At 36.7% G+C, this 26,500-nt stretch overlaps 2 protein-coding genes across 2 annotated transcripts in view; both read right to left on the reverse strand.

Moving 5' to 3' along the window:
* LOC139738706 (legumain-like) overlaps positions 1-8,137 on the reverse strand; it is a 28,580-nt gene extending 20,443 nt beyond the window's left edge. Inside the window, exons 1-3 of the mRNA XM_071649344.1 lie at positions 7,795-8,137; positions 2,251-2,348; positions 1,098-1,179 (exon numbers count right to left, since the gene is read on the reverse strand). Of these exons, the coding sequence (XP_071505445.1) occupies positions 1,098-1,179; positions 2,251-2,348; positions 7,795-7,959 (345 nt within the window). The 5' untranslated portion in view covers positions 7,960-8,137. The remainder of the gene's footprint in view (positions 1-1,097; positions 1,180-2,250; positions 2,349-7,794) is intronic.
* Positions 8,138-22,804: 14,667 nt separating this feature from the next.
* The window catches only part of LOC139738716 (dynein axonemal heavy chain 6-like), a 90,001-nt gene continuing 86,305 nt past the window's right edge, over positions 22,805-26,500 (reverse strand). The window contains exons 84-88 of the mRNA XM_071649356.1: positions 25,906-26,120; positions 24,861-25,086; positions 24,151-24,308; positions 23,689-23,835; positions 22,805-23,071 (exon numbers count right to left, since the gene is read on the reverse strand). Of these exons, the coding sequence (XP_071505457.1) occupies positions 22,805-23,071; positions 23,689-23,835; positions 24,151-24,308; positions 24,861-25,086; positions 25,906-26,120 (1,013 nt within the window). The remainder of the gene's footprint in view (positions 23,072-23,688; positions 23,836-24,150; positions 24,309-24,860; positions 25,087-25,905; positions 26,121-26,500) is intronic.

Genomic DNA, 26,500 nt, shown 5'->3' on the forward strand with positions numbered 1-26,500 from the left:
GAAAGATAGAAAGAGGATTTCACATTTACTTTTTGAATAAAGTGCACATTTCTTCCACTTGTTACTGACGTATGTTAAGGGTAATATTATTCCCCCCTGCCTTTTGAAAGAGAGAAGTCAAGTATTCTTTCGTTATGCGAGAAAAGTGAAAATATGTTGAATTTTCTTTATTCTTTCTTTATATCGTTGTACACATGTGACATCACAAGGTATAGTAGTCTTCTCATCCAGCCATGACTGAGCAGAAACTTCATAAATTCATGATTCTTTTGAACGGATTGTCCAATTTTCCTAAAAATCTCACTGATGTGTTCTACTATTGTTACTGCATTCACTCAACCCACATGTCTATGAAGGTGAACTTGTCCTTTAGATGTCTAGAGGGTCTAAATTAAGGGCCTGGTTAAGAAGTTGTACAATTTTTTGAAAAAACGTAAGTATTCAGTTCTTGTGAAAAATCACATAATGGAATTTCGAATTTACCTACTGGCCAGAATTCACAGAAGCCTGTGATTTATGTGTATTTTCAGGATGCGATTGTACAATATGTATACTAACAAAGCCCTAATGATGTAGGCACACAGGGGAACTTGCTCTAAAATTATTTCAGGTTCATAACACATTTTGCTGATTTGACATTAACCATCATAAAACATTTCAGGCCATTGAGATTTTTCCTGCATCCTTCAGCATTGAAACTTCAAAATTAATTTTTCACTCACAGTGTGTATTTCTTTGTCCCGGTGGAAAATGATGAAAATTTAATTGGAGCAAAATATGACACGATCTCAAAGTTTTGAGACCTAAGGAGTGAAAAAAAAAATCACGAAAACAATGTTTGACAAATGTATGTGGCTTCCACGGTGGCCAGTCACTGTAGGCCCATTCACACACAAGAGTTATACTATTGGCATCTGGATCACGATCCAAAAATAAATGTTATTCACCTGGTACTACACACAAGAATCATCGGTTTTCGCATCATGTTGCAAGAATCATTTCTATTCTAAACTGTTATGTTGAAGGGGTGGGGGGGGGGGGGGGGGGGGGGTCTGCCTGAAATTACCTCACTAAGTTTTCTCCCAGTCAATATTTACCTCTGCGGTGTAATCCTTGGGCACCCCAGAGTAAACATTGGGACCATCTGGCTTGTTGATGATAACACCTGGCTTTGGATTTCTATAGATTTTAAAAGGAAACAGAGATGATACAAAAATACATTAGAGATGCAACCAAAAAAACTAGAAAAGCACTCTTGAGAGTGCAGACCTCCACCAAGCAGCTACTTTTCACGGATGATCTTGCTTTTCCCAAAGAGATTTTTCTCCTCTCTACCACCCTGGAAAAGTTCCTTGGGCTCACACTTCCACCCATAGGTATACATGCTGAAAAATCACCCGATTTCCCAATACGAAGCCTTTGTTACGTCATAAACTCTCAGCTGCGCTGTGTGCCTCGCCTTAGCAGAAACCAGAGCACGCACTTTAGTGCACGTTTGAAAAGTAAAAAATGCGCAGCTTGAACTCCCAAGTTCATTGACCCTACCTGTCAAACTATTGAAAATCCTTCATAAATTCCCCCCAAATTCTTGGATCACTACCAAAATTTAATAATTTGTTACTTGTGTCATTCTCAACCTTTCTTGTAAGTGTCATCCAAATCCGTTAGCTGCTTTTTGAGTTATTTTGCACACCGACAAACATACAAACAAACAAACCAATGGTAACAAAAACATAACCTCCTCCCTTGGTGGAGGTAAAAATAATTCGTTCATTTCTGAAATTAGCAAATTTTACAAAATATTGGCTCTCATAACATAAATGCATTGCATTACACGGTGTATATCATCTCCCGGTGGAAGATGATAAAATGCGAAAACATTTCTATCTCATTCCATTAGTGTGTTTCTCAATCATGGATTCAATCACTCACAAAACTGTCTTCCAATTCCCAATCAGCCGTATTCCTGAATTATATGTGAGATATTCAGTCTTTATCACCTCACTTTGATTAAGTTTCCAGTGTCACATATCACCCACTCAGCATCTAGACGAATTTCATTTGCATACTTTGACACTAATATTCCATCGATTCTGTGGCATTGATGCTTCAAAATGTACCCTTTCTTTTTAGATATCATTTGGAAGAATGATTAAAATAAACTGACATGTGAGAGAAGGTTATAAGTGAGGTGTCACATTAGTGTGGTATCTTGTCAAATCGGAGTATACTGGCCCCCCCTAGACTCACTCTTCATTGTAGGCGATGTCGTCATACATCATGACAATGATCTGTTCATCTGGGATTCCATGCTGGTGGAGCACTTGGTAGGCGTGGCATATATCAGCCTGGTATAGAAACAGACAAAAAGGAGCATCACAGAATTAGAGCTTGATATCTTCACATTTCACCATTACAGATGTTCACTACGCCTTTGTGCTATAGGAAAACAAAAAAAAAAAACCAAAAAATCTTGTTGGGAAATTCACGTCCATGCAACAAAATTCTATTAACCCGTTGAAGACGAGTCCTGAGTATACTCAGGCATGTGTCTATGGGACATGCGTGTCATAGCAAAATCAGCCTGCTCTAAATGGGTTAAGGAGTATCAGAAGACTGCCACTGAGAGAAGAGAAATATTGAATACGTGTTAATTTCCTTCAGTGCGGCATATTCTCATTTAACAGAGCTTCCAAAAATAATATCACGCTCCAGAAGATATATTAAGAAGTTGTGATCACATATTGAACAGGATGGTGCATGCACATCCATTGTGTGTCTATTCCAATTCCTCTTTCACGAGCCACTTCCTAGATAGAATCCCCTCACCTTGAAATATGAGAGTGCTGCTCTTATACAGTGTCCACATTCAAAAAGTTATCTTATGAAGTCAATTTAATGTTAGTTTATTACCTACAACACGTAGCAACTACTAGATATTAATGGTCACTAACTGTCTTAACCCTAAAAAGACTGGGCTATTTTGGTAGCTCGAAAGACTGGGGGGGCCTAAAGGGCCCCCCTTAAGATCTCGGCCGCAGATCACGCGATCACCGCGGAAATTTGCACAATGGTAGTGTGCGATGTAATCTACAAGAATGTAGAATTTTCCAAAATAGTCTTCTTTTATTTTATTTTGATTAATTATGCTAATTTATGGGAGAAATCAGACTCTTTGATCTCAATCAGTAAATAAAGCTCCAAAAGTGCTCATTTTTGGTCTACTTATTCTTTGTGGCATTCTTGGCAAATGCACTCGAAAAAAAATTCAGTATCAAAATTAATTTCTTATTCATTTCATTGTTTTATGAATTTCTTATGTATTTCTTTGTTTTTTCGACCTTTTGTTTTTGTTGTTTTTTTAACAAAATTTGTGGCAGACACTTTTTGAAGAATAATACTCCTAAAACAAATTGATTTTAGCCATTGAGAGTAAAAATAAGCATATTTATATGAACCATGTGAAAAAACTCAATTTGCATTGACTTTGTACATAAAATCACATTTTTGAGCCATTTTCGGCCTCACGTGCATGTACAAAAAGTTATGTAACTTCAGAACCGTACCCCCGGGTGTCACAAATTTGGTGTCAAAATGTGCGCGAAACTCGAAAGAAAAAAGTCATAGAGCATTGCGTGTTGCAGAGTAATCGCACGAAATGTCGAGGGGGGGCCTTTTAGGCCCCCCCCCCCCCCCTCAGTCTTTTTAGGGTTAAAAGTACTGGTTGTAAAATACTACATACCAGTACAAAAAACTTAGACAACTTTCTACAATTAATTAATATACGGGAATTTAAATCAACTCACTCACAGGGAATATGGGCAAATACAGAGCATATATTATATTGTTCCAAAAAGACACACCTCCTTATACAAATAAAGATCACAAAATACTGATAGAAGAGGCCATTGTCTTCCCGACCAAATTTCTAAGAAGTTTGTGCAAACACCGTACTCGTGCCCTAGCTTTAAATGGAATTGGTGGTGCACAATCTCAGGCCATAAAACTTTATACGGGAGAGGCAGATTCCTTCAATAGAATAGCACATCCATCCCTACCTATTGTAAGTTTTTCACTCACGAGACTGTAGTTCCTATCATCAATTATTATGTAATGTGTTGGCAATAAAACTCATTCACCATTTGAAGACACTTGCTTCTCTCCGATAAAAACATAAACAGGTTGAAAAGTAAATGAAGAGAGAGCGAGAAAATAAAACAAACAAAGGGGGAGGGATGTTGAATTCTAAGGCAGCGGACAAATTCACTTTCTTACTATCCCAGTACATGTGATACTGTTTCCGCACAGTTTCAAATGCAATTACATTCCTTCACAGCACCTTTACAAAGCAAATATGTACACTAGCTCTGCCATAGTATACTTTTATCACAAGACAGAGATAAGCTCTTTTATGGATTGCTTGTTTTGTGATAAGCGGCAATAATCACAAGGATAATGTCCCGCCAGAACACAGTCCACACAATGCTTAAAATTTCTTTTATTGTCATTAATGTGAGTGCATATCATCACAAATTGCTTAATCATGGCTAAAATATGATAACAAGGGCAAGGCTGAGCGCAATAGGGATGAGTCAGAGGAAGGGTAAGAGTATCACACAAATATTCCCCCCCCCCCCTTGATTTAAAAAAAAAAAAGAATGCTTAGTGTCACATACAAGACAATGGGAGTTCTTTGGTCTCTTTATAAAGAGATAACTGGTGCAAAATTTTTTAAGGATAGAGATGGCTGACTCTGTATAATCACTTATAACATGCCTAAAATGTTGAGGTTTTTTTCTCCTGAAATCCTGACTAAATTATATAACGTATTACTGTACACAGCATCTAGAAACTTATAATGTATCATAACAATGATATATGATAAAGATTCACATCCATCAATAAGGCTTCGATATACAAAAAACCATCAATAATATGATCTCATTTGTACCAGGGCCGTAGACCTGTTATTGTCACTGGCCTTATATCACTGTAGGCCTACATATTTCTAGTCCTTGGTTTCGAGAGAAATTTGGGGGTAAGAACTTACTTTAGTTCTCATTTGACAAGCGCTCCTAGGCTTTTCAATAAAGATTATCTTTTTTTTTAATCAATAACATATTTCAAATCAATATTTCATATTTGGCCATATAGGCCTAAAGACATTGCGTATATCACACTTGAAACCATCAGAAAATGTATTGCCCAATAATAAGGCAGAAATTATATTTAAACTATGTGTGTGGGAGATTTTTTTCATAAACACCTAATCATCTTGACCATATTCGATAGTCATAAAGTAGTGCTAACAAAATTGTGACAGTTTCTGAGAAGGTACTGAACAAAATTTTGACGCTCACCAACTGAAAATTTCCAGTGGAAATAATGAAAAATAAGTTCCTATACATATTTGTAATGACATTTTTTCAGCACAGCAAATCTTTCAAGCATATTTTTTTAATATTTTCATATCAACTTTGCCTATTTACCAAATGATGGACACACTCAAAGTGCATTTATTGTACCACTCCGATGAACACACAGCCAGTTTAACACAGACTAAAAGATTTCATTGTCCTTCATCTTTATAAAAAGAGAGGAAGTGAAAGACTTGTGAACTCATAACTGAACTCAAAGAGTCGAACCCAATTCCGCTGCACCTTTGCAGAACCTTGTAGTCCACGACATTGATGAGTACACTGGAAATCTATCCAATACTTGCTAGCTGGACACACTTTCACCTATGATATCACACACCTGAAGACTACACATGGACTAAAACAAGCCAGCTATGAGTGAAACTCTTAAATGATTCTTCTTTTTTTTCTTCTTTTTCTTTTTTTTTCTTAAATGCCCAATGATGGTTAGTTACTTGCTGACCCTTGACATAAATGTGTCAAGCAAAGGTTGGAGTTGACCGAAAGATCGGTCTGTATCTGTCCGTCGGGGAATGTTCCGCGGAGACTGCGTCTGGCTTCACGGATCCCCTCCGTATACAGACCGAAGTCAATGATTGCGGCTCCTGTGTGGAGCAGTCGCGCACAGATCAAACGTTACGATAAACCAAATTTCAGACAGCTTTTTTACATTCAAACAAGTATGACATGACATGACACATTATGCAGCAATATTTGGGATAAATTTCTCACATTGTGCAATCGAAATACTCACATAACCTCGGTTATAATGCAGAAATTTTATCGATATCGCAACATCGCCGTTCGCGAGCAGTAAGTCGCCATTTTGAATCTGTAACAATTGCTTAGCCAATCACATGCGAGGTACGTGTTTTAGTAAAACAAACACGTAGAAACTACCTCGCATGTGATTGGCTAATAGATTCATAGTGTATGTTTCTGCAGTTTAAATGTGACGACGCAACAGGCTGTGTTTTACGTTGAAAATTCTCCTAAAATGTTGGATTATTCATTAATCTGGTGAGTGTAACGTACTGGTATTCTTAAAAAAATAATTTCACCATACAAGCTTAAATTTGCCGACCTAGGGCCGTGAATTAGACGCAATCGAGAAGGGTGAGGTACCTCACCCAATTTTCCATAGAGACAGTGGTTAAGAACATCCACACAGCAATGGGTACTGCAACCTTCCGTCTGTCTACGGAGGACAGCGTTAATGGCAAAATATAAAAGAGTCCTCCGGACAGACGGATCTTTCTGTCTAAGGTTGGAGCAGCCACTGGGCACTAATATGGCACTACTTCCTCTGGAAGGCTGTTCAAGAGGAGTGTCCTAGTCCTAGCTAGTGTAGCAAAAGTCCTAGGATTATTTGGGCGTTATAATGTAATTACCTATACCCTATCCATGTAAATTTATATCTCCAATTCTACTGAACAAAACTGCACCAAATCACAATATATACTTAATAGCTTATTTCCAATTACCAACATGTTTCAGATTTAGATCAATGATATTTGGGTATTTGTTCACGGTGAGCTTCTTATATTATCTAACGTTGGGACATGAATGGTCATCCCCCATCACCTGACCATTACTACATGTCCCAACATCATATTATAAGATTAAGAAGCCCACCGTGAAGAGACAAATATCTCATATCATCAGCATCGGTCGAATTTCAGATTGTGCTGACAGTGTTCATGTTGTGATCACTCATGAAGAGCGAGTTAACAAGCGACGACATGAAAGCCGACGTTGATATCAACATTTGAAGACAACCGATCTTGAACATATTCATGTGAGTGATTGGAAATTAAAGTTAACTACAAACTAACGTTACATGTAACGTTACATCTAAACGTTGGTCGTTTTCTATTATAGATCTATTTTTTGTATTCTGCATCCTGTGATTTTGGCAGAATGTGGATTTCCAGAATTCGAGCTATCTGCCAAATCTGTAAGGATGCAAAACTCATTTATAAAAGCACCATTTGTTGTGGCATAAGTAAGTGAATTCATGAAATCATTAACTGCATACACGAATTAAACTACAGTTTGAAAATTATGCAGAAGAGTGAAAATGAATCCGTCTATCAAAAAGTTTAAGACCCACCCTGATTTTTTTTTTTTTTTTTGGGGGGGGGGGAGGGGCAATCAGGCAGGGGTTGATTTATCTAACACGTAACAGTTTAGAGTCTGGTGTTACTGTTAGAGAGCCCTGATACTGTGATAGCCCTGATTTTTATATGTTATTTTCCAAGGCTAAAAAAAAATATAACAATAATAAATCCAACAAAAAAAAAATGATACATTGACTGGAAGTAGCTACCCAGTAATGGAGGAATGGATATCTTGTAATCATTGGTAATGTAGTTACCTGATGTCGGTAATTATACCAGCCGTTCGAACCTGCGACAAGCAGGGCCCAGTGCTTCACGTCGGAGTCGGGGCTCTGCTGGGGAAACAAATGGTTGGGAAAGGCAAGAGCCGTGCCTGCCAGAAACAGGCAGAGAATGTGAACACTAGCTATAAATCTTGTCATGATGTCTCCCGTTTCTCTTTGGGTTCCCCAGCGCGGTGAGTGATGTTAATGGTGAGGATGTTGTCTTCCGTGTTGCAGTTTAACGCAACGACGTGAATGTGAATGTCAAAGAGAACGTGAATAAACACACCCCAGGGCAGACAACAATGGCTTCACCGCTCTGCGCTCCCGAGCTTGTTCTCCATGATCCAGCGCGTAGCATGATGCAGCAGGTGGCGAGAGAGGTTGTCTCCCTGCGCTGCGTCACGTGACCAGACTTCTCAGGTGACTGTAGTTCTGCGCAATAGCCAATGGGAGGAGATGCTCTGACTTGAGAGCAAGTCACGAGACTTTCAACCTCCCATGGATGATGTCATTTTACCGCAAATAGTGATGATGAACGAAAGACAAGCAAATCGAATAGGCCTACTAGCATAATGACAGAATATTCCTCCCTCCATACAGCATACAAATACACTTTGCCTCGAGGGTTTCTGGGTAAAACTATGGCAGAGGGAAGTGAGATGAGGTGAGTTGAGTTGAGTTGATTAGTTCACCCTGTCAACCCCTTCCAGAACGCGTGTATGAGAATATACGGACCGTAGGCCTAAAATATGCATTGATACATTTAACATGAGACGCGATAAAATGCATATACTTCGATAATATGGTCAGTCCGAAATATACAAAGAAATAAACAAACTAACTAAATGACTAGACTTTACAGTTTCAGTTTCAGTTTCAGTTTCGATTTCAGCCTAGTTTTATTTCCCCACTTGTATATAACAGAAAATAAGTATAACGATATCAAACATATTATTCACAAGTCATGAAAATACAAACAAGAGTTCACATTACAAGTATACAATCACGTGAAATAATCCATAATTTTCATTACAAATCTTTAAGTATACTAGGTGGGGGAGACCGTTATCAATAAGCAAATCGCTTTACTTGGACAACTGCCTCTGAACATAAGCAACGCTAATACAAAAATATTATAGGCCTACATATTATAAACTTACAAATAATAATACATATTGCAAAAAATATATATATATACATATGTATATATACATGTATTAATATACATATGTGATATATATATATGTATATATATATATATATATATATATATATATATATATATATATATATATATATAACACATGCTCTACTGGCTGCTCTACCACTGTATGAGCACTTACACTACACCCGTACATAATTATGCATATATAATGGTGCATATTTACAGGGTTTTATAAACAGCTCTACCGTCGCACTATATACGTGAAACCTTCCTTGTATAGGTACGAATAACAGTACATGTTGGGCTGTTTGGTAATTCTGAGAGAAATGTACAAAGCAAATTTGATAAGTTTTATGAGCTGCTTTTGGAAAAAAAAAATGGCAAGTATTGGTGGAACTGGAAAGGATTCGCATTTGTAGCAGACATGGATTTCTTCTAAGCTGTTTAAGATACCTTTGTTTTTCTTTTGCAAAAAAAAAAGGTAATAAATGAGTAGGTCTAAGAAGATAAAAGATGAAAAATGGGTGCTTAGAAATATAGGGGAATTAATCCCCAATATCATTGGTTGAGCAAAGATATACCTTCAGCATACTCACTGAGTGCCGCTGTGCATTTACTAGTAAATATATTGGTACTCCGAAAATGATGTTATCTATTGAGACCCCGAAGTAAAATGTACTATTGGAGGCACCGAGGCCCATTGTTTAGCGATAATTATAACAATACTTCCAGTAGGGTAGGCCCTGTCTATAATTTCCCTTTCTACTCTGTCTGAGTGCTCAAAGGGTACGAAAAATTCTTCGCCGCAGCATAAACGAAAAATAACTAGATAAAGGAAAGAATAAAAAGAGAAAGAAAATGAAGTTATCTATTAATCATATTTTAGTTCTCAGTTCTGTCAACTGACGAAAATTTTAGCGCGAGTATGGAAAGGAAGGTTATTCAAGAGAGAGGATCCAACATGAACAAAATACCTGTCACCCTACATGGTCATATAAATATAAGCCGTGGGGCAAAATGAACACTCACAAATGTTATTACAGTATTATAAGAAAAAAAAATAGGCCTATAAAGGCTAAGGCAGTGTCCCGCCAGTTGAACTAAAAGCAAAATGAGGTTGTCCCATGGCCTATTTTTTGTTTGTTTTGTTTGTTTGTTTGTTTTGTTGTTGTTGTTGTTGTTGTTGGGGGTTTTTTTGGGGGGGGGGGTTGGTTTTGGAAACAATCAGGAGGCCAGTGTTAGAAGAACGAAGTGATCTATACTGGAGTGTACTGTTGAATAGAACTACCATCAGGCCTACTGGGGAGTAGATATATTTATACAATGAAAAAGGAGCAACACTTTGAATTTAATTCGGTGCTGGTAGATCACAGTGGGGTGACTTGAGTACAGGAGCGATATGAGTGTATTTTGATTAAAGAGTGATAATTCTAGCTATGATAGTTTTGAACCTTTTGCAGTTGTGACAGCTGCCTGTGATGCAACCAAAGAGATGGGCGTCAACAAAATCTGAAAAGAGATGAGATTGAAGCATGTACTATATCTTTTCCGTATATAAGCAGAGCGAATGAAGTTATTAGGAATAAAACATGTTACAAAGCTGGTATGGAACAGGTATGCAGATGGCGTTTATTTGAGGAGATTGTAGACATGCATGATGAAGTCGAACGTCATTCCAAGATTTCTACAAACACTGTAGATAAAGTTAAAAACAAGTTACCAATTACATTGTATTTTGACTTTGAATCGATAAACAACAATGTAGAAACTCGAAATTAGGCAGAGTAAAATAGGCCTGTTTGTTTTATGTTCATTTTGGATTAACAAATTACCAAGAGAAGGGAGAAACAATAAAAAGGTTTACCTTTTTATTTTTTATTTATTTATATATCATTATTATTATTATGATTATTTTTTTAACAAATTTATGTCCTGACAAACTGGCCCTCTATCGGTATTCGGCCACCGGCCACAGAGCCAGTGATCGGAAACTGATGACAAACGTAGTTAGCCATGACACTGCAGGCACCTGGCAGGAGTTGCCCATAGCAGGTATTCACGCTCTCGTACGGCCGCCGCGAATGTTTTTGGGCGAGTTGATTGTTTATCACAAAAATAGATGTGACATCAATTCAAAAATAAAGTACTATTGGGAAAATGACGACATAAAAAGGTGACGTCATTTTCGAAATACTAGGCCTACACCATGGAGTGTAATAAAAAAAATGCCAGCATTCTGAAATACCTGAAAATGAACATGATTATATGAAGCTCTTCCAACAAATCACCCGGGCAACCACGAGGACAATATTTTGCGCTGTCTTTACTTTCATGCTTACAGGCAAAATTTGCGCGATCTTACAATTTGACATTATAAGGGATGGTACAGTTTCAGTAGAGATGGGGCTTCAGATTCCAACAATTTTTAAGAATAATTTTCTTTGTTTGTTTGGGTTTTTTTTAGATAATGAGACGCCTCTTATGAAATATGAAAGAGCTTTCTCAGAGGAATTCAAAGTTCATTTGATGAAAATAGGTTTTCAGATTATTGAGATCATCAAAATTAAGCGATCCTGATAAATATTGGGACTCACCTTTTATTAGGACCGTTTTGTTTTACTTTGTTTTTGGATATCTCAGCCACTTTAATCCAGATTTTCATCAAATAAACTTTGAATTCCTCTTAGAATTGAACGATTTTTAACATTGCATAAAGTGAGTTCTAAGTATGTCACAAAAAGTTAAAAGCTGAATCCTCCTCTCAACCAGTGCTTACGTCCTTGGACAAGATGTTTTTACCCACTATGTCCCTCTTGACCCAGGTGTATAAATGGGTACCAGGCAACGCTGGGGTAATAATAATGGCAGGGCCCTCTGGTAGAGCAGTGGCAACACTGAAGAGGCTACCCTGGATAAATAAGACATTATCATTATTATTATTATTATTAACCAATACTATACCATCCCTATAAGGCATTGTCGTTATCAAAACTAAATTATTTACTTCTTTATTTGCCAGGTCCTAAGAGTACTATCATGGATGAGATAAACTTCAAGTTGCTTTATAGGAGTGTTATGACAAAACAGTGTAAATGTTTATAACGTGAAGCAACGTGAAGTTTATCTCATCCATGATAGTACTCTTAGGACCTGGCAAATAAAGAAGTAAATAATTTAGTTTTGATAACGACAATGCCTTATAACGTCTTACGACGCATGCAGAGGGAGGAGTAAAAATGGAATCCATTTACAGGCTAAATAGTTATAGAAGAATAGAATAGAAGATTGTCATTTAATTTGTGTTCGCCGTAGACTCCTCACTTACACTTCATAAGTGGGCCTACTTTTTTTAATCAAGCGAGCCTCACATAACTGCAATCTGATGGATGTGTTAATAGCTTACCGTGATTTATCATCTGTTTATTTTTATCATTTTCCGTGTCATCCCTTGTGGGGGAAGGATTAATAGCGTGAAAACTGTTGGAAGTGTATCTCTCTTTGAAAGAACATGATGTAGAAAGGAAGTTCGTTTGTTGATAATTCTTAAACTGAACAAGGAAATGTGTTGTCATTTATTCATTTTAAAATAGGCCTATATACAGTGCAGGCATTCATTTCTTATACTATTTTGGAATCCATCAAGCAGTAACAACAACAACAACTACAAAGATGTCGTGATGGAAGCATAATTCAGATAGAAAAATTGTGCCATCAAGTACACCAGCTGCCTAGAACTAAGCTATCAAACCAATCAAAGGAAAAATCTGATATTCAAAACGCTTTGTTATAGAAACAAAACATCAACATAAATGTTAATTTAATTGGCATCATTATTATCAAAAGAAGGAATAAAAAAGAATTGGCAATCGTGTTTGTTGACCCGTATGAATACACTATGAAATGTTAATTCAAGGTGGTTTCAGTTCAAAGTATTAAATAAATTTATGTACAGATGACGATGATGATGATGGTGATGATGATGGCGCTAATAAATTGTTGAATTTACCTGGACTCATTAAAACAGCAGAATGTTCATTTTGTAAAGTAGAAACGACTGCATATTAAGGTGTCGAGTGAGTGCCAAAGTATGTCGATATTTCTTGAACTTAAGAAAAAGAAATCAATATATTTTCTTGATTAGAAATTATATTTACGACGGACAGCAAGTTATTTAGTTTCATTGGATCAATCATAATTAGTTATTCGGCATTGAAATCCATTACTATGCTTATATGAAAGAAAATCTATGATTGAGCAGTGCCTTATCATTCATGCAAGAATATCATAACAATTGCAAGAAACAAGTGTTTCAAAAAATGTTGCTTGCTCAAACACTTGTTTTCTTGATATGTATTATTATGAAAGCTTTGTGATACAACAGTTAACTTTATGTTTCCATAGTGCCTTTTGTTGAATTGAGATTTTAAGATATGTATTTGCTTTGATGAATTATACAAATGAGATGGAATGATAAGAATCTCAGTGCATACTGAAAAAGAAATGAAAAAACAAACAAACAAACATATACATGTATAATGATTATATACAACATTATGGTTGTTGGTTCGTTTGTAAACTCTCATGTGAATGTGTGTGTGTGCGAATGTTTGTGTGTGCATGTGTGTGTGCATGTGTATGAATTTTTGTGGATGGGTAAGGATACAGAGAAACCTGTATTATCTGTATCTGAAAAATATGTTGATGCAGTTAAAATTTGGGGGGTTAATTTTGTAAGAGATGTGAGGGGGAAGAATGAGATCAATTTCAAAGAAATATTAAGTAGAATAAAAAGTTATTAGGATGGTGGAAACAGCGTGATTTAACACTCATGGGTAAAATTCATTTGTTGAAAACTTATGCATTATCAAGGTTAAATTATGTTTCATCACTCATAGCTGTTCCTCAATGGATATTTTCTGAATTGGATAAGATGATTTTTAAATTTTTGTGGAATGGTAAAGACCGGGTAATAAGGAATAGTATGTATCAAGATTATGTTAATGGGGGACTGCGAATGATAAATTTCAAGCTGTTTGTCAAAACGCAACGTATTATGTGGTTGAAACGTTTATTGTATGGTGAGAAGAAATCTGGGTGGAAAATGTATTTTGATTTTAGTTTTCGATCAGTAGGAGGAAGGTTCTTATTTTCATGTGATTATGAATGGTCTAGATTGACATTGACAAATCCAGTTCCACCTTTTTATATAGAAATGGTTAAGGTATGGCAGGAAATGGATAAATGTAGGAATTTTGTAGATGAAGTGATGAATCCAGTTATATTTAATAATAGAAAAATATGTATAAAAGGGAAGAGTATTTTCGATTGCGATTTATACGAAAAAGATGTTTATAATGTACATCATATTTTACAAGGAGGTTTTATTAAACCCGTTTGGCATTTTCGAAATTTAGGTATTATGGGAAATGGTATATTTAAGATAAATGATATTTATAATGTTTTACCAGAAAAGTGGAAAGAGTCCACAGGGAGTGTAAGGTTTCAGCAAATTGATGTATTGAATTATGATATACAGGTGAAGATTTTTGGTAAAATATTAGAATTTCAAAATGTTAAGTCAAAAATATTGTATGAGTATTTTGTTACAGCTTTACAAGAATTGCATTCCCTGGAAATAAGATATGGTGAAGTGAAGTATGATTTTAGTGATAAGGAAATTAGAAATTTATTTATTAGACCTAGAAGTACGACTGCACTTAGTAAACATAGGGAATTTCAGTTCAAGTTGTTACACGGGTGATATATAACGAGGGAACATTTGTTCAAGTTCGGTTTTGTGAATGATAATCTTTGTTCTTTTTGTCAATTGGAAAGGGAAACTTATTCGCATATATTTTTTGATTGTGTGAAAGTAAAGCCGATATGGCAGTTTCTTATTGAGTATTATGATTTAGTTGAGTTAGAAGAATTAGAATGGAGAGATATCTTCTTGGGTTTACGAGGTAGTTCAAATCGAATCAAATGCGTGAATGCCTTGATAATTTTGATGAAAATTGTAATATTTCGGTCAAGAGAACAAAATAAGTTACCCAAGAGGGAAAAGATAAAGAAATTTGTTTTGGATTTTATAGAGGAGGAAAAGAACGTTGCGGTGAAAGCAGGTAAGCTTGGCTTTCATTTGCAAAAATGGGAACTGTGTTTGTGTGTGTGTGTGTGTGTGTGTGTGTGTGTGTGTGTGTGTGTGTGTGTGTGTGTGTGTGTGTGTGTGTGTGTGTGTGTGTGTGTGTGTGTGTGTGTGTGTTTGCACATTGATAGTATGAATTATATATATTGTTTTTCTTATCTGTCTTCCCCCACGTCAGATGTATGGTCATTTTAGGTTTTAGCCGTATTAATGTTTAGGAATCGGTATATGTATCAGCATTATGGTGGTCACTTTTTTTTCTTTCCCATGTAAAACGTTTAGTTAGCTTCGGTTTTTGGTGTGTGTCTAACTGTCAAAGAAACAGGTAACCAAGATACCACACGTATGTAGTGTGATTTGGCGTGCAAATGTTGGTGTTTGTGAGTGCGCACTTGTGGGTATGTCTGTTGTTGTTGTTTTTTTGTTGTTGTGTGTGTTGATGTCTAGTGTATATGTGGGTGTGTGTGTTGAGGAAAGGCTACCGGGGAGGGGGGAGGGTATGTTAGTGGGGAAATAGGTGGGGATGGTTAGGGTCAGGCAGATGTAGTTAGGTAATAGTAGAATAATGGTTAAGGGGCTAGGCAGGAATATGGTTTGTTTTGATTGCACATATGGTAATTTTGTTTTGTACGGGGGGGGGGGGTAGGTTGATAGGTTAGATAAAAATGATGAGTTTTGTTCGGTTAATTTAAGATTTTTTTTTTCCATGATACGTTTCTGGAAATGCTGTACAATGTATTCTCAAGAAAGTGTAAGAGAATTTATGTAATGAAGTGGATATTGAGCAATCTGATCAAGTTGATCAAGAATTTATTTCCCTTTTAAGAGTTATACTTTATCTGATATATTTATGTATATAGCGTGTGCTCTGCCAAAAAAAAAAAAAAAGGAAGTTACGTTAAAAAAGTGATTTAGTAGCACAGATTTCTTATTGGGTGTGTGAGTGATAAGGCACATTCGGATTGGCTTGATCAGGCTGATCAAAATAGCTTTTTCTGAGAATAATGCAGAATTTCATGTCATTTTTTAAAAATAAAAACAGGGTATGATTTGGTAAAAAGACCCAAATATATCGTACTGTATGCTTGAAAAATGATTTAGCAGCACAAGAAAGAAGAATACAGCTGCTTTTTTATTGGTGGTAATATCAATTTTATTGTTAACATGGATTTGATATTGCATGAAACTCAAATAAAGAATATTATAAAACAAAAAAGTATGTTTGTGCGTGCGTGTGTGTGCGTGTGTGTGTGTGTGTGTGCGTGTAAGTGGTGTGTGTGTGTAAAAGTAGTATGCTGCCATCATTTTGTATTTCTATTTTCCCTGTCTGTCCATCTGTCTGTCTTTGTGTGCTTTCCTGTTGGTTTCCGTCATGTGAGGAGTGGTCCTCACAGTCACTGAAGGAAGTATACACTGAAAGCAGGTCAGCTGACAGTGACATTCATTTCTAGAATTACTAATCCATTGCTAATATCACCTGATATACCTTGGTCTCGTTTCCACAGCATGGGAGACAACAGACACACGCACATGATTCGACTGGCTGTACTCTGGTAAAGGCTGATAGGAATCCTGGAAGCTGTTTTACTGTTGCTATGGTTACCGCTATTGCAGAAAGTTAATAATTACAATATGAGTCTTTGCTCTATGACCTAATCAACACCATGACAAGTGTTAAAAAATATATATATATATATATATATATATATATATATATATATATATATATGCGTATAATGGAGGGCTAATATAAATGTCATCGTTCATGTCATTATGAATCATTGATTTTAGACCCCACCTTTTTCCTCCTCTCTTCTTTGTTCTCCTCCTTCCGTTATCCTACCTTTTTCTTTTTGTTCCCTCTTTCACTCATCCTACTGCATCCTCCCTCCTCCTCCTCATCCATCACCACCTCCTCTAGATGTTCAATCATGAACGAATACATTTGAATAGTGTCTAATGCTTTTCACACCATAATATTATTATCATAACCTCACACTTGTGCACCTTACCCATGTTTATCATCCAAATAACTGGCCTTGCATGATTATGTGTCATAAATCCAGTGTCGTTTGTACACTATTTCCTGGTGTCATTCAGGTAACTTTGCAATACGACTTCTTCAAATCACCCTAAGTCGTATTTTGCCCTTGGAGTCATACCGTTGATCCCTTTTAAAGTTTCACGTTTGCAGTAAAATAATCATGTTTCCTAAAGTTTTCTCCATTTTACCTCCGTTGACTAGCCACTATTGAGTAGGCAGTTTTCAGCATTTTTTTTTTTCAGTACATCTCAAGTTTTCGTTAGAAAAAGGCTTACGGTAGGATATAATAGTATGTCGATTGGCACTCTTCACTATACCCCACGTACATTGGGCGGAAGTTTTCCTACATGTGGTTGTATGTTTGTTTCATTCGTTTGTTTGTTTTGATCGTTTATATGTTTTTGCTGGTCATTTGATCTCTTCCTTGGTGTTATGACCAATGGATAGTAAGGTCAAGGCGAAATATTACGTTCACATTAGTCATTCTGTTTCAGGAACAACATTATAAGAACAATGTGTGGCATGACGCGATTCATCTGTCTAAGTTTTTGTTCCATAGCGACATTAGAGTGTACTGATTGTTGAAAACGAAAGCAGATAAAACTTCTCATTTGTTCAAGAGGAATCTTGTGGAGAGGCTGGATCGTACAATTAAGAATTTACAAAGCTAATTCAACTTTGTGATGGTAAAGTAAGATTAGTGTATGACAAACTGCTTGTGACTACAATTTTTGTGCCCAAGTTTTTGTGGAAAATGTGAATGCATGTCTTTTGTTTGTTCTGTTTGTTTACATCTTGCTTCTAGTCTGCCTTTATTTGTTTTTCCATTGTTGTTTGTAGTTGTTTATTTTTGTGGACGACTATGAATTCAATGAAGAAAGAGAGTAAAAACATATGTTTACAAAGATATCACATTTCTGAGCTGTGCTTGCCCTTTGTCCCTTGCAAGGGCCTGGAACATTTTATTGATTTATTTATACATTTATTTATTTATTTATTTATTTATCTACTTATTTATTTATTTAACTACTTATTCATTTATTTATTCATTTACTTATTTATTTATATATATGTATATTAATTATTTTATTTATTTATTTTTATATTCATATATACATATATATATATATATATATATATATGAAGAGTTTGTTTGCAAAAACCGATAAGTCCATATTTGCCAAATGGAGATATTTGCGATTAAAGGTCAAGAAAAATAAAGAGAATAATAAGAGAATTTTTGCTTCTTTTGACCATAACTTCAAAAATATACCTTTATATGTAGTGACCAAAATATATCATTTAAAAAGTATTATTTTGTACATTATGACAGAAATCGTACTTCAAAATCTTCAAAAATGGACTTTTCGGTTTTTGCAAACAAACCCTTCATATATATTTATCATTTTATTTTCTTTATTTGAATGATTGATTGATTGATTTATCTATTCATTCATTTACTTACTTAGTTATTGAGGGGGCTTGTGGGCCATAGAGGGCGTCAACTGTCAGTGGTTTCTCCCCTTTACCTTCCCCTACTTTGAAAGATTAAGGAAATTTCCAAAGTGGCAGTGGGTGTGCTGAATCAGCAGGATTATGGTTTATCCATGTGAAGAGTATGTTTTAGCACGAAAACATTTCTACAAGCCCAAAACCTGAAAAAACAACAATGTTCATCACATGGACTATGTTTGTACTGGCTGCAAGGTGCTGTAAAAAAATCCCATCAAAGTTGTAAAGCTATAAAGTCATGTGTCTCCCTTCCATAGTACTATACTAGTATCTAATGTTGATATCAAACCAAAACAACCAGAAATTGCAAAGGGATATTCAATATCAAGCACTATATTGAATAAACCACAAATTACAATGGGATATTCAATATCTAGCACAATATTGAATAAACCAGAAATCACAATGGGATATTAAATATCAATGATATTGAATAAATCAGATATCGCAATAGGATATTAAATCTCAATGATATTGAATAAACCCGAAATCGCAACAGGATACCAATATCAAGTTTGGCAATGCAAACAGTCTGCATGGACAATCCATACTCAATCATGAATCCAGGCCAACTACAGACAGAAACTCAATCATCCCTGGTTTCTACGATTCCAATAGGCTCATACGAAACTAACTCCATGACATGACTCTCAATTATCATTCAAACATTTCCCTCATCACTGCAGTGTGAGCTTTAAATATATTTAATGACATATATCTTTACTTGTATTTTACAAATCGCTGAAATAAACTTTGTACACAAATTTATGCAGATATCACTGGAAAGATTGTGTATTGAAAACTCTGAAGTAAAACCTGTTTTGTTGGTCTCTTACATTTGCATGAATAGGACGGACTGTAGACTTATTCAGGAGTATCATCTGAAAGACAATTGAAAATTATCCCATCACATTCGTCAATCAAGACAAACCAAAAAATCTCAGACGAATACCATAAACATTCATAATGGACTTTACAAACATTCACTTTTGACACTTCCTATGTACACATATAAAATACATTTGCTACAATTTCATACAGAATTGAAATGATCAAGGTGTCAAATCCAGACAGGATATTAGGAAAACTGCCTTCAAAATTTCAATAATTCAAATCTCTATACAAAAGGTAGATATTTACACTATTTTTATCAATCAAATATAGATCAGACTATGCACTTACGATGTGCACTTTAAAAAGTATTTAAACTCACCAAAGGAAACAACATTTCACTATTTTCATATGCCTGACATTCTGACCTACATCACTACTGTCTTATGAAAGAAGAGAGAGAGAGAAAAAAAAAGATAAATTCCTCTGGTTTCTTTTTTTTTAGAACTATCACATCCTACATCCTACAAAATATTGGGTACATACCACCATACCATAACATTCAATTTTGACAAAATTCTCTCATATGCGATTTACACATTGTTCTTGCTTTTTGCTTCTTCAGACAATTCTCTTTCCCTTTTCATTAATATTCAGAATTCCTTTCAGCTTTACATTATTAGCAAGATGTGAAAGTACATTCATATCATGCAATTACTCTTTTTCCTATATCATCACCTCGATGTTTTCAATATATTTACAGAACAATTAAAATAAACTCTTGTGATTTCAGACTGAAATGGAAGTAATACAGATGAACATGAAAGGACGGATATTGAGCTAGTGAGGAGAAAGACTATTGATGAAATATAACATGACATTTTTTTTTAACACATGTTAAACCTACTTGTGATAACCACAACACTATTTGTAAGTACATTCCCCTCTGAAAATTTTGAACATTACAGTGAATCCTCTCACGCTGTATGGGGTAAAGATAATCATTTGTCTTGCGGAGAAATCATAGGTATGACGTACGATGTATCATCTTTAACCTACTGTCATATATTCCCCTCATTAACATTATCATATTTATTGCCATCATTTGATACTTCAGGAAGAATTTGCTACAGCATTCTGCTTTGAACGAGTTAACAAAACACACCATTGTTGAGCATTCAAATACATTACAAGTTATTCATACAGAAGTGAAATACACATGACTTGTACTAAAAGTAGAATCAAGTACCATATATATATCAAGTACCATATGAACTTGCTTGACATTTCACAAAGCCATACATTTCATAATGACCTATTTTATTTCAGATCATTTTTGTTGTTGTTGTTACAATAACAAATTATCATTCCTAGTTTGAGAATGTACCCTGTATACTAGCTACAGCTACAGAATATACAAACAATATACAAACAGAATATACAGAATATGTGACCTTGCACCTCAAAACGAACATAAAGTCGCACACACTGATTTTGCATGAGGACTGAAAATGAGTGAAATGGGTCAACCTAGCCGAACTTGACTTTTTCATATTTTCTGAAAAAGCGGGTATTCTGTTACATTATGCTGAAATTTGGTATCATAAAACGGGCAGGAAAGTGTGCTTTTTCAGCAGTTTATCTCGAACACTTTTGGCAGAATAGTGTGATTAGGTGTGTCTTTAGAATCCCTTTTTCATTTCTGAAAAAACCTTGTCCACACTCTTCAATTTCAACTCCAATAACTTTTGAAGGGATAGCGCTGCTGCTTTGAAAGTTGGCATTAATTATGGACAGAATAAGTTAATGAGGCATGCTTAATTTCAGGTTAATCTGATAATCCCTTCATTGCTGTTACTCTGGTGATTTATTTCCTGTTTTTGTCCCATTCATGGCACAGCCAGCACGGTTTGGTAAAGATTAAGCGCTTGAATAGACACTGTATTTCAGAGCCTCTTTTCTCAGTTCACACTTTTCCTGAGTTTGTGCTTTCTTTCTTATATTTAGATAGGTTAGGAGAGTCCATTTGATTTGATTTATACATCATTTTAAAGCTTAAAATCTGCTCTATCAGAATATGGTCTTAACTAAAAATTCATATCTGGCGACTTTTTGTTTGTTTTGAGGTGCATTGTCACATATACAAACAATGCCCCGGTAATGGAACTGTGGAGGAAGAAAAACAAATCACTTTGGTGGGAACTGCTGAATGGATGAGACTTGATGACAAAGCACCAAAAGCTGAAAATAAGATCTGATTAATATTACTACAGGAGCACCAAGTAAACACCACAATGAAGAAGTACAATGTAAGTTCTCCATTTTCTAAACAGCGAGAAGACATCACTGCTGTTCATGCTGGAAGCCTATATACACAATAAAATATGGAATATAGGAATAGTGTCATTCCCTCTCCCCCTCCCTCCATATCTTGTCATGGCGATCAATTATGGGCAATCAACAAGGTTTGGTGTATAACTTGTCGGTTCTGATATGACAACTTCCAATATATGTCACGCATGGCACATCCAGGTATCAGTAAGCATTGGGTGAGTATGAAAGACAAAATGGTGCAAAGTCACTCATGACTTTCTGTCACTGTTATGAAGACTAGCTTCTTCCTATCTCAGGTTGCCACTCAAGATGTAGTCACATGCTAGTAACCTTCTACATCATCAATGGCTCTGACAAATACATGATTCTTATGGCCTTTAGTCACAAGATTTGACTGCCTATCAAACTGTCACTGACTTCTCACATGAGTGTACAATTATAAACCTTGACCATCTTCACTAGTTTCAACACTTACTCAAACACGTTGCCACAGATTCAATTCTAGTTTCAGAATGCTGCTCTGTAAAAGAATCGCATTCAAATTTTGATGCTTATAAAACTGTCGGCTTCTAGTAAATTTTTTCTCTGAGTGAAAGTGCAAGAGTACACTAGATCATGGACATACTTGGATGTAACACAATCCTGGAAGATAATGAGAATGGATACCAGAGTCAGATAAACTTCTGTTTCACAGTATCTGATAGTCATAAACTAAACCAGTAGGTCTACATGTAACTGCAAAGGGAGGAAGAGCGAGATTTCATCAATCATTCTCATATAGAGAGTCTTTAAATAACATGGACAACTTGAGCACTGCCCACACAGTGCTGCATCAGAGAACTTCATCGTATCCCACAATGCCTTGCAAACAGTGACGTCTCCCTTTAACACTCTCAGCACTACCAGTCCAACATTCTAGTGGCATTGTACATAAACACATTGCTAATTGGAGTGAAGGGGTTATCTCAGACTAGTCATCCAGCTGGCACAAGAGTGCCACGCCTCTCCTGATCCAGAAATCAGGTGACTGTTCGGTGGGAAGGTCAATGGAGGTCACAAAGTTCGTGGAGAGTCCCGTAGAGGACAGAGTGCCCGAGCGGGCCGATGTTCGGTACAGGGGGCACTCGTACACCTGGTAGTTCCGGCGTCTGCCAACCGAGGAACTAGCTGATTGGGGCGGGGTTGGGGTGGGTGCGTTGGTAGAGGGCGTGGCTGGAACCATGCCTTCCGGTGGGATCTGACGGGAAAACAGAAATGGATAGCATGAATACTTGAATATGGTCATAATACGGGTAACGAGTAGAAAGAAAACTTTGGACGGGTATGAAAAATCAGCAATCTACAGAGATGGCTAAAATCCTCCTATTTCACTATCCAGAAGCTCTGTCCAAATGCAAACTTAATTCTGCAAGCATTAAGGCTTACATGAATGCTGCTTAGGATTGTATTTTGTATTTGTTCAAATAATCTTATACAAACATTCTTTACTTCAAAGACAAAACCATTACTCAAGGAAAAAAATCACACATTGGGATGAAAATGGGAAAAAAGAAAAGAAATACAACTTTGTAATTTGCAAAAAAAAAAAAATCATCATGGTTACCGTCATCACTGTTATCTTCACCAAAATCAGTTATCATCATCATCATCATCATCATCATCATCATCATCATCATCATCATCATCATCATCATCATCATCACAGGATAACAGAGTAACGACAATGAAAATATGTAATGCAGGAAGGAAGGAAATGCTATGTCTTGGTTGAAGATAAATAAGGTGTAGAGAATAGTGAACAAGAGGAAGAAACTTTCAATGGCATGTCACATCTCTGCTTAACGCTAAGTGTACCTGGGTAGGGATGAAGTGGACTTCCGGTATGCGGCAAAACCTCTCCTCTGGCCGAGAGTCTTTGATGGTGTGGTTGACGGGGTCGAATCTCGCCCCATCCAGGAACAACCCAAACACCAGAACACCATCCCCTGGAGGGTTGGGGCCCTGAAAAATAATGTTGAGACGTGAGAATCTTGGATGACTGCCCATTGTTTGTGACACTCAACATTGATTGGACCTACAGGTTGTACAACATTTTCAGGATCAGGGCATATGAACTCTGACTGCACTTTTGTTGTTGATTAGCACATCCACTGACTTGCTTTACTCACAGATTGAAGCAGATGGGGATAACTATGGTATCAATTAACAGAGTACTGACCCCCCCCCCCCCTCACTATTGTATTACCTTTATTTGTATGGAGGGCAGTGCAAATTTTAAATACAATAATCAATTATTAAACTATGACAGAAGTTGACCTTGAATGCAGCCTCCCGGACGTTGATGTCTTGCTTGATGTTGCTAAGGCTCTCCTCCGTGTCGTCGGATGCGGACACGATGCGGAAGTCAAAGGTCAGAGAGTCTACGGACACTCCTTCTCTCCTGGCATGGTTCTGCTGCACAGCGGTCAAGAATCCTACAGGAGACAAACAAACACCGACATACGAAGGTTACGTATCTACTGAAAGGCCTAGATTGAATTGGTAAGGGATATCTTCATTACAGACACTCTTGTCGTCAGAGCTCACACATGTAATGTTCTTAATATCATCACATATCAATATCATTGTGCAGGGATAATGAATAACAAAACACAAACATGGTTTTCAACAAAGTAGAACTATATCTATCTGGTAAAAAGCCAGTTTGGTCTGTTCATTCACTCGCATACACACATCAGCACACATTTCAGATGCGCACACATTTTTTTTTTCATGTTATTTACTAGTATTTGCTGGTCCTGTGGCATGAGTGAATTTGATGTTGTATTACATGGACCAGTCACCTTTCACCATAGCATATGCTGCCAAAGCCATTATCCACTGTGGCAGCTGTGAGCTGTTTGAAACACTAAGTCTTGCTTGATTCTTGTGAGCGTCTGCCAAATCAAAACAAATTCCTGCGAAATTCATCTCATCTAGCTGAGCATGAAATTTTACTTGCACAGAAATTTCTACTTTTACAGTACCTTGTGGGAAGAAGAAGCCTGGTAGCCAGAAGCTCCTGGGCTGCTCCCTCTGGTTCTCCAAGTCCTCTGGCTCCTGGGGAGCACCCTGCTGGATCCCCTGACTGGTTTTCTCTCTCCGCTCCTTGGCGGCCTGGATTTGGTCCGACCACTTGGTGAAGAAGTCTACCCTCTGCTGGAGGTCTCGGACCCAGGATCCGAGGGGCTTGCAGGACTCATAGGCTGCTTGCTGTGGATATAACGCAGTGATTATACAAAGACTGTGAATAAAATTTACTGAAAGTTACATGCAGGAACTTTGATTGAGAAGGAAGAGTGAAAGTGTAAAAACTGGAAAGGCACAAGAAAGATGATCATACTAGCACAGGACATGCTTCAGCCAGTGGCTGTTCGTGGTTCATGCCTTTAAAAGACACATGCATAAATAAATGTAAGAACAGTATAAAATAACAACAGAAATTAAATACATTAAAATTATAATAAAAATAATCATTACAAAAACAAGCATTAAAAAAAGAAGAACACGCTACATTGATGAAGAATGCAAACAAAACCTCAAAGACATCTGCCCCAATCCACCCCATGGCCATAAACACTATAAACACTATACACCATAGCAAAACACTGAGTCTTCAAATATCTGCACAAATTCTTAATCATAAGACATATTTCATGAATAGTGAGTTTACTCTCTCTAAAAGATTACCCATACTGTTTACTTGACATGTCATTTCTTCATTTGTGTTTTGAGTTTGGCAAAATACTTTTTGGCAATGCGTTGATTTCATGAGCAAGTTACCATGAGACCAACAGCTCTAAGTCCCCTCTAAAGGACAAGGCGGTCAGGATAAAAAGCTTTGCCTGAGGGCACAACCCACTGCTGCCAGGAGACTGGAACCAAGGACCTTGTGACTGAGAGTCTATGGTTTTATCCACTGAGCCCCAACGGTTTCTAATTGAACCTAGATGCAGGGGTATGAGAGATTATTGAGACTGTTTGAAGTGATTGTAAGAGACATGAGGTGAGGGTCTGCCTTTGACGTCTCACCTGCCAGGTTCGGGGGACCTTCTGACTAAGGAGGGCCTTGAACATCTCCTCAAGCTGGTCAGACATGACCACCTCTCCCTTGATGGCCAGAGCCAGGGAGGTCAGGGAGGAGTGGATGACCCCAAGTAGCCGATTGAAGCGGTCAATCTCCTGACGTAGGATGGTCAGCAGGGCAGATGGGGTTTCTGGCTCGGCAACTTTCACCTCTGCAACAACTGTGAAAGAAAAAAATGCATCATATTTGTAAATGTTGTTACTCTATGTCCACCAGAAGTTTCATAAAAAGACACCAGCTCTTTAACCATTGTCATGACTAATATGCATGCATGCAAAAAATCGTGGCCAATGGCAGTAAATAGACAATACATGTGTCTGAGTATATTTCCAACACTAAAAATAACTATGTTAAATGATTCAAACACACCATAGTAGCAGAATTAATGTGAAGGAACATAAAAAACTATTTTTCATCAATGTCACTTCATCAAAGTAATCTCTGTACACTCTATATTTGGCATCTGCACACCAATGATTTATAAAACACTGAAATCACAGTCCATGGCTCATCTGTACCCCTGACAATATGAGACCTTCT

This window comes from Diadema antillarum, unplaced genomic scaffold, assembly GCF_040938485.1.
Source record: "Diadema antillarum isolate AM-2024a unplaced genomic scaffold, OU_Dant_1.0 scf00000029, whole genome shotgun sequence".
In the NCBI taxonomy this organism is placed as follows: Eukaryota; Metazoa; Echinodermata; class Echinoidea; order Diadematoida; family Diadematidae; genus Diadema; species Diadema antillarum.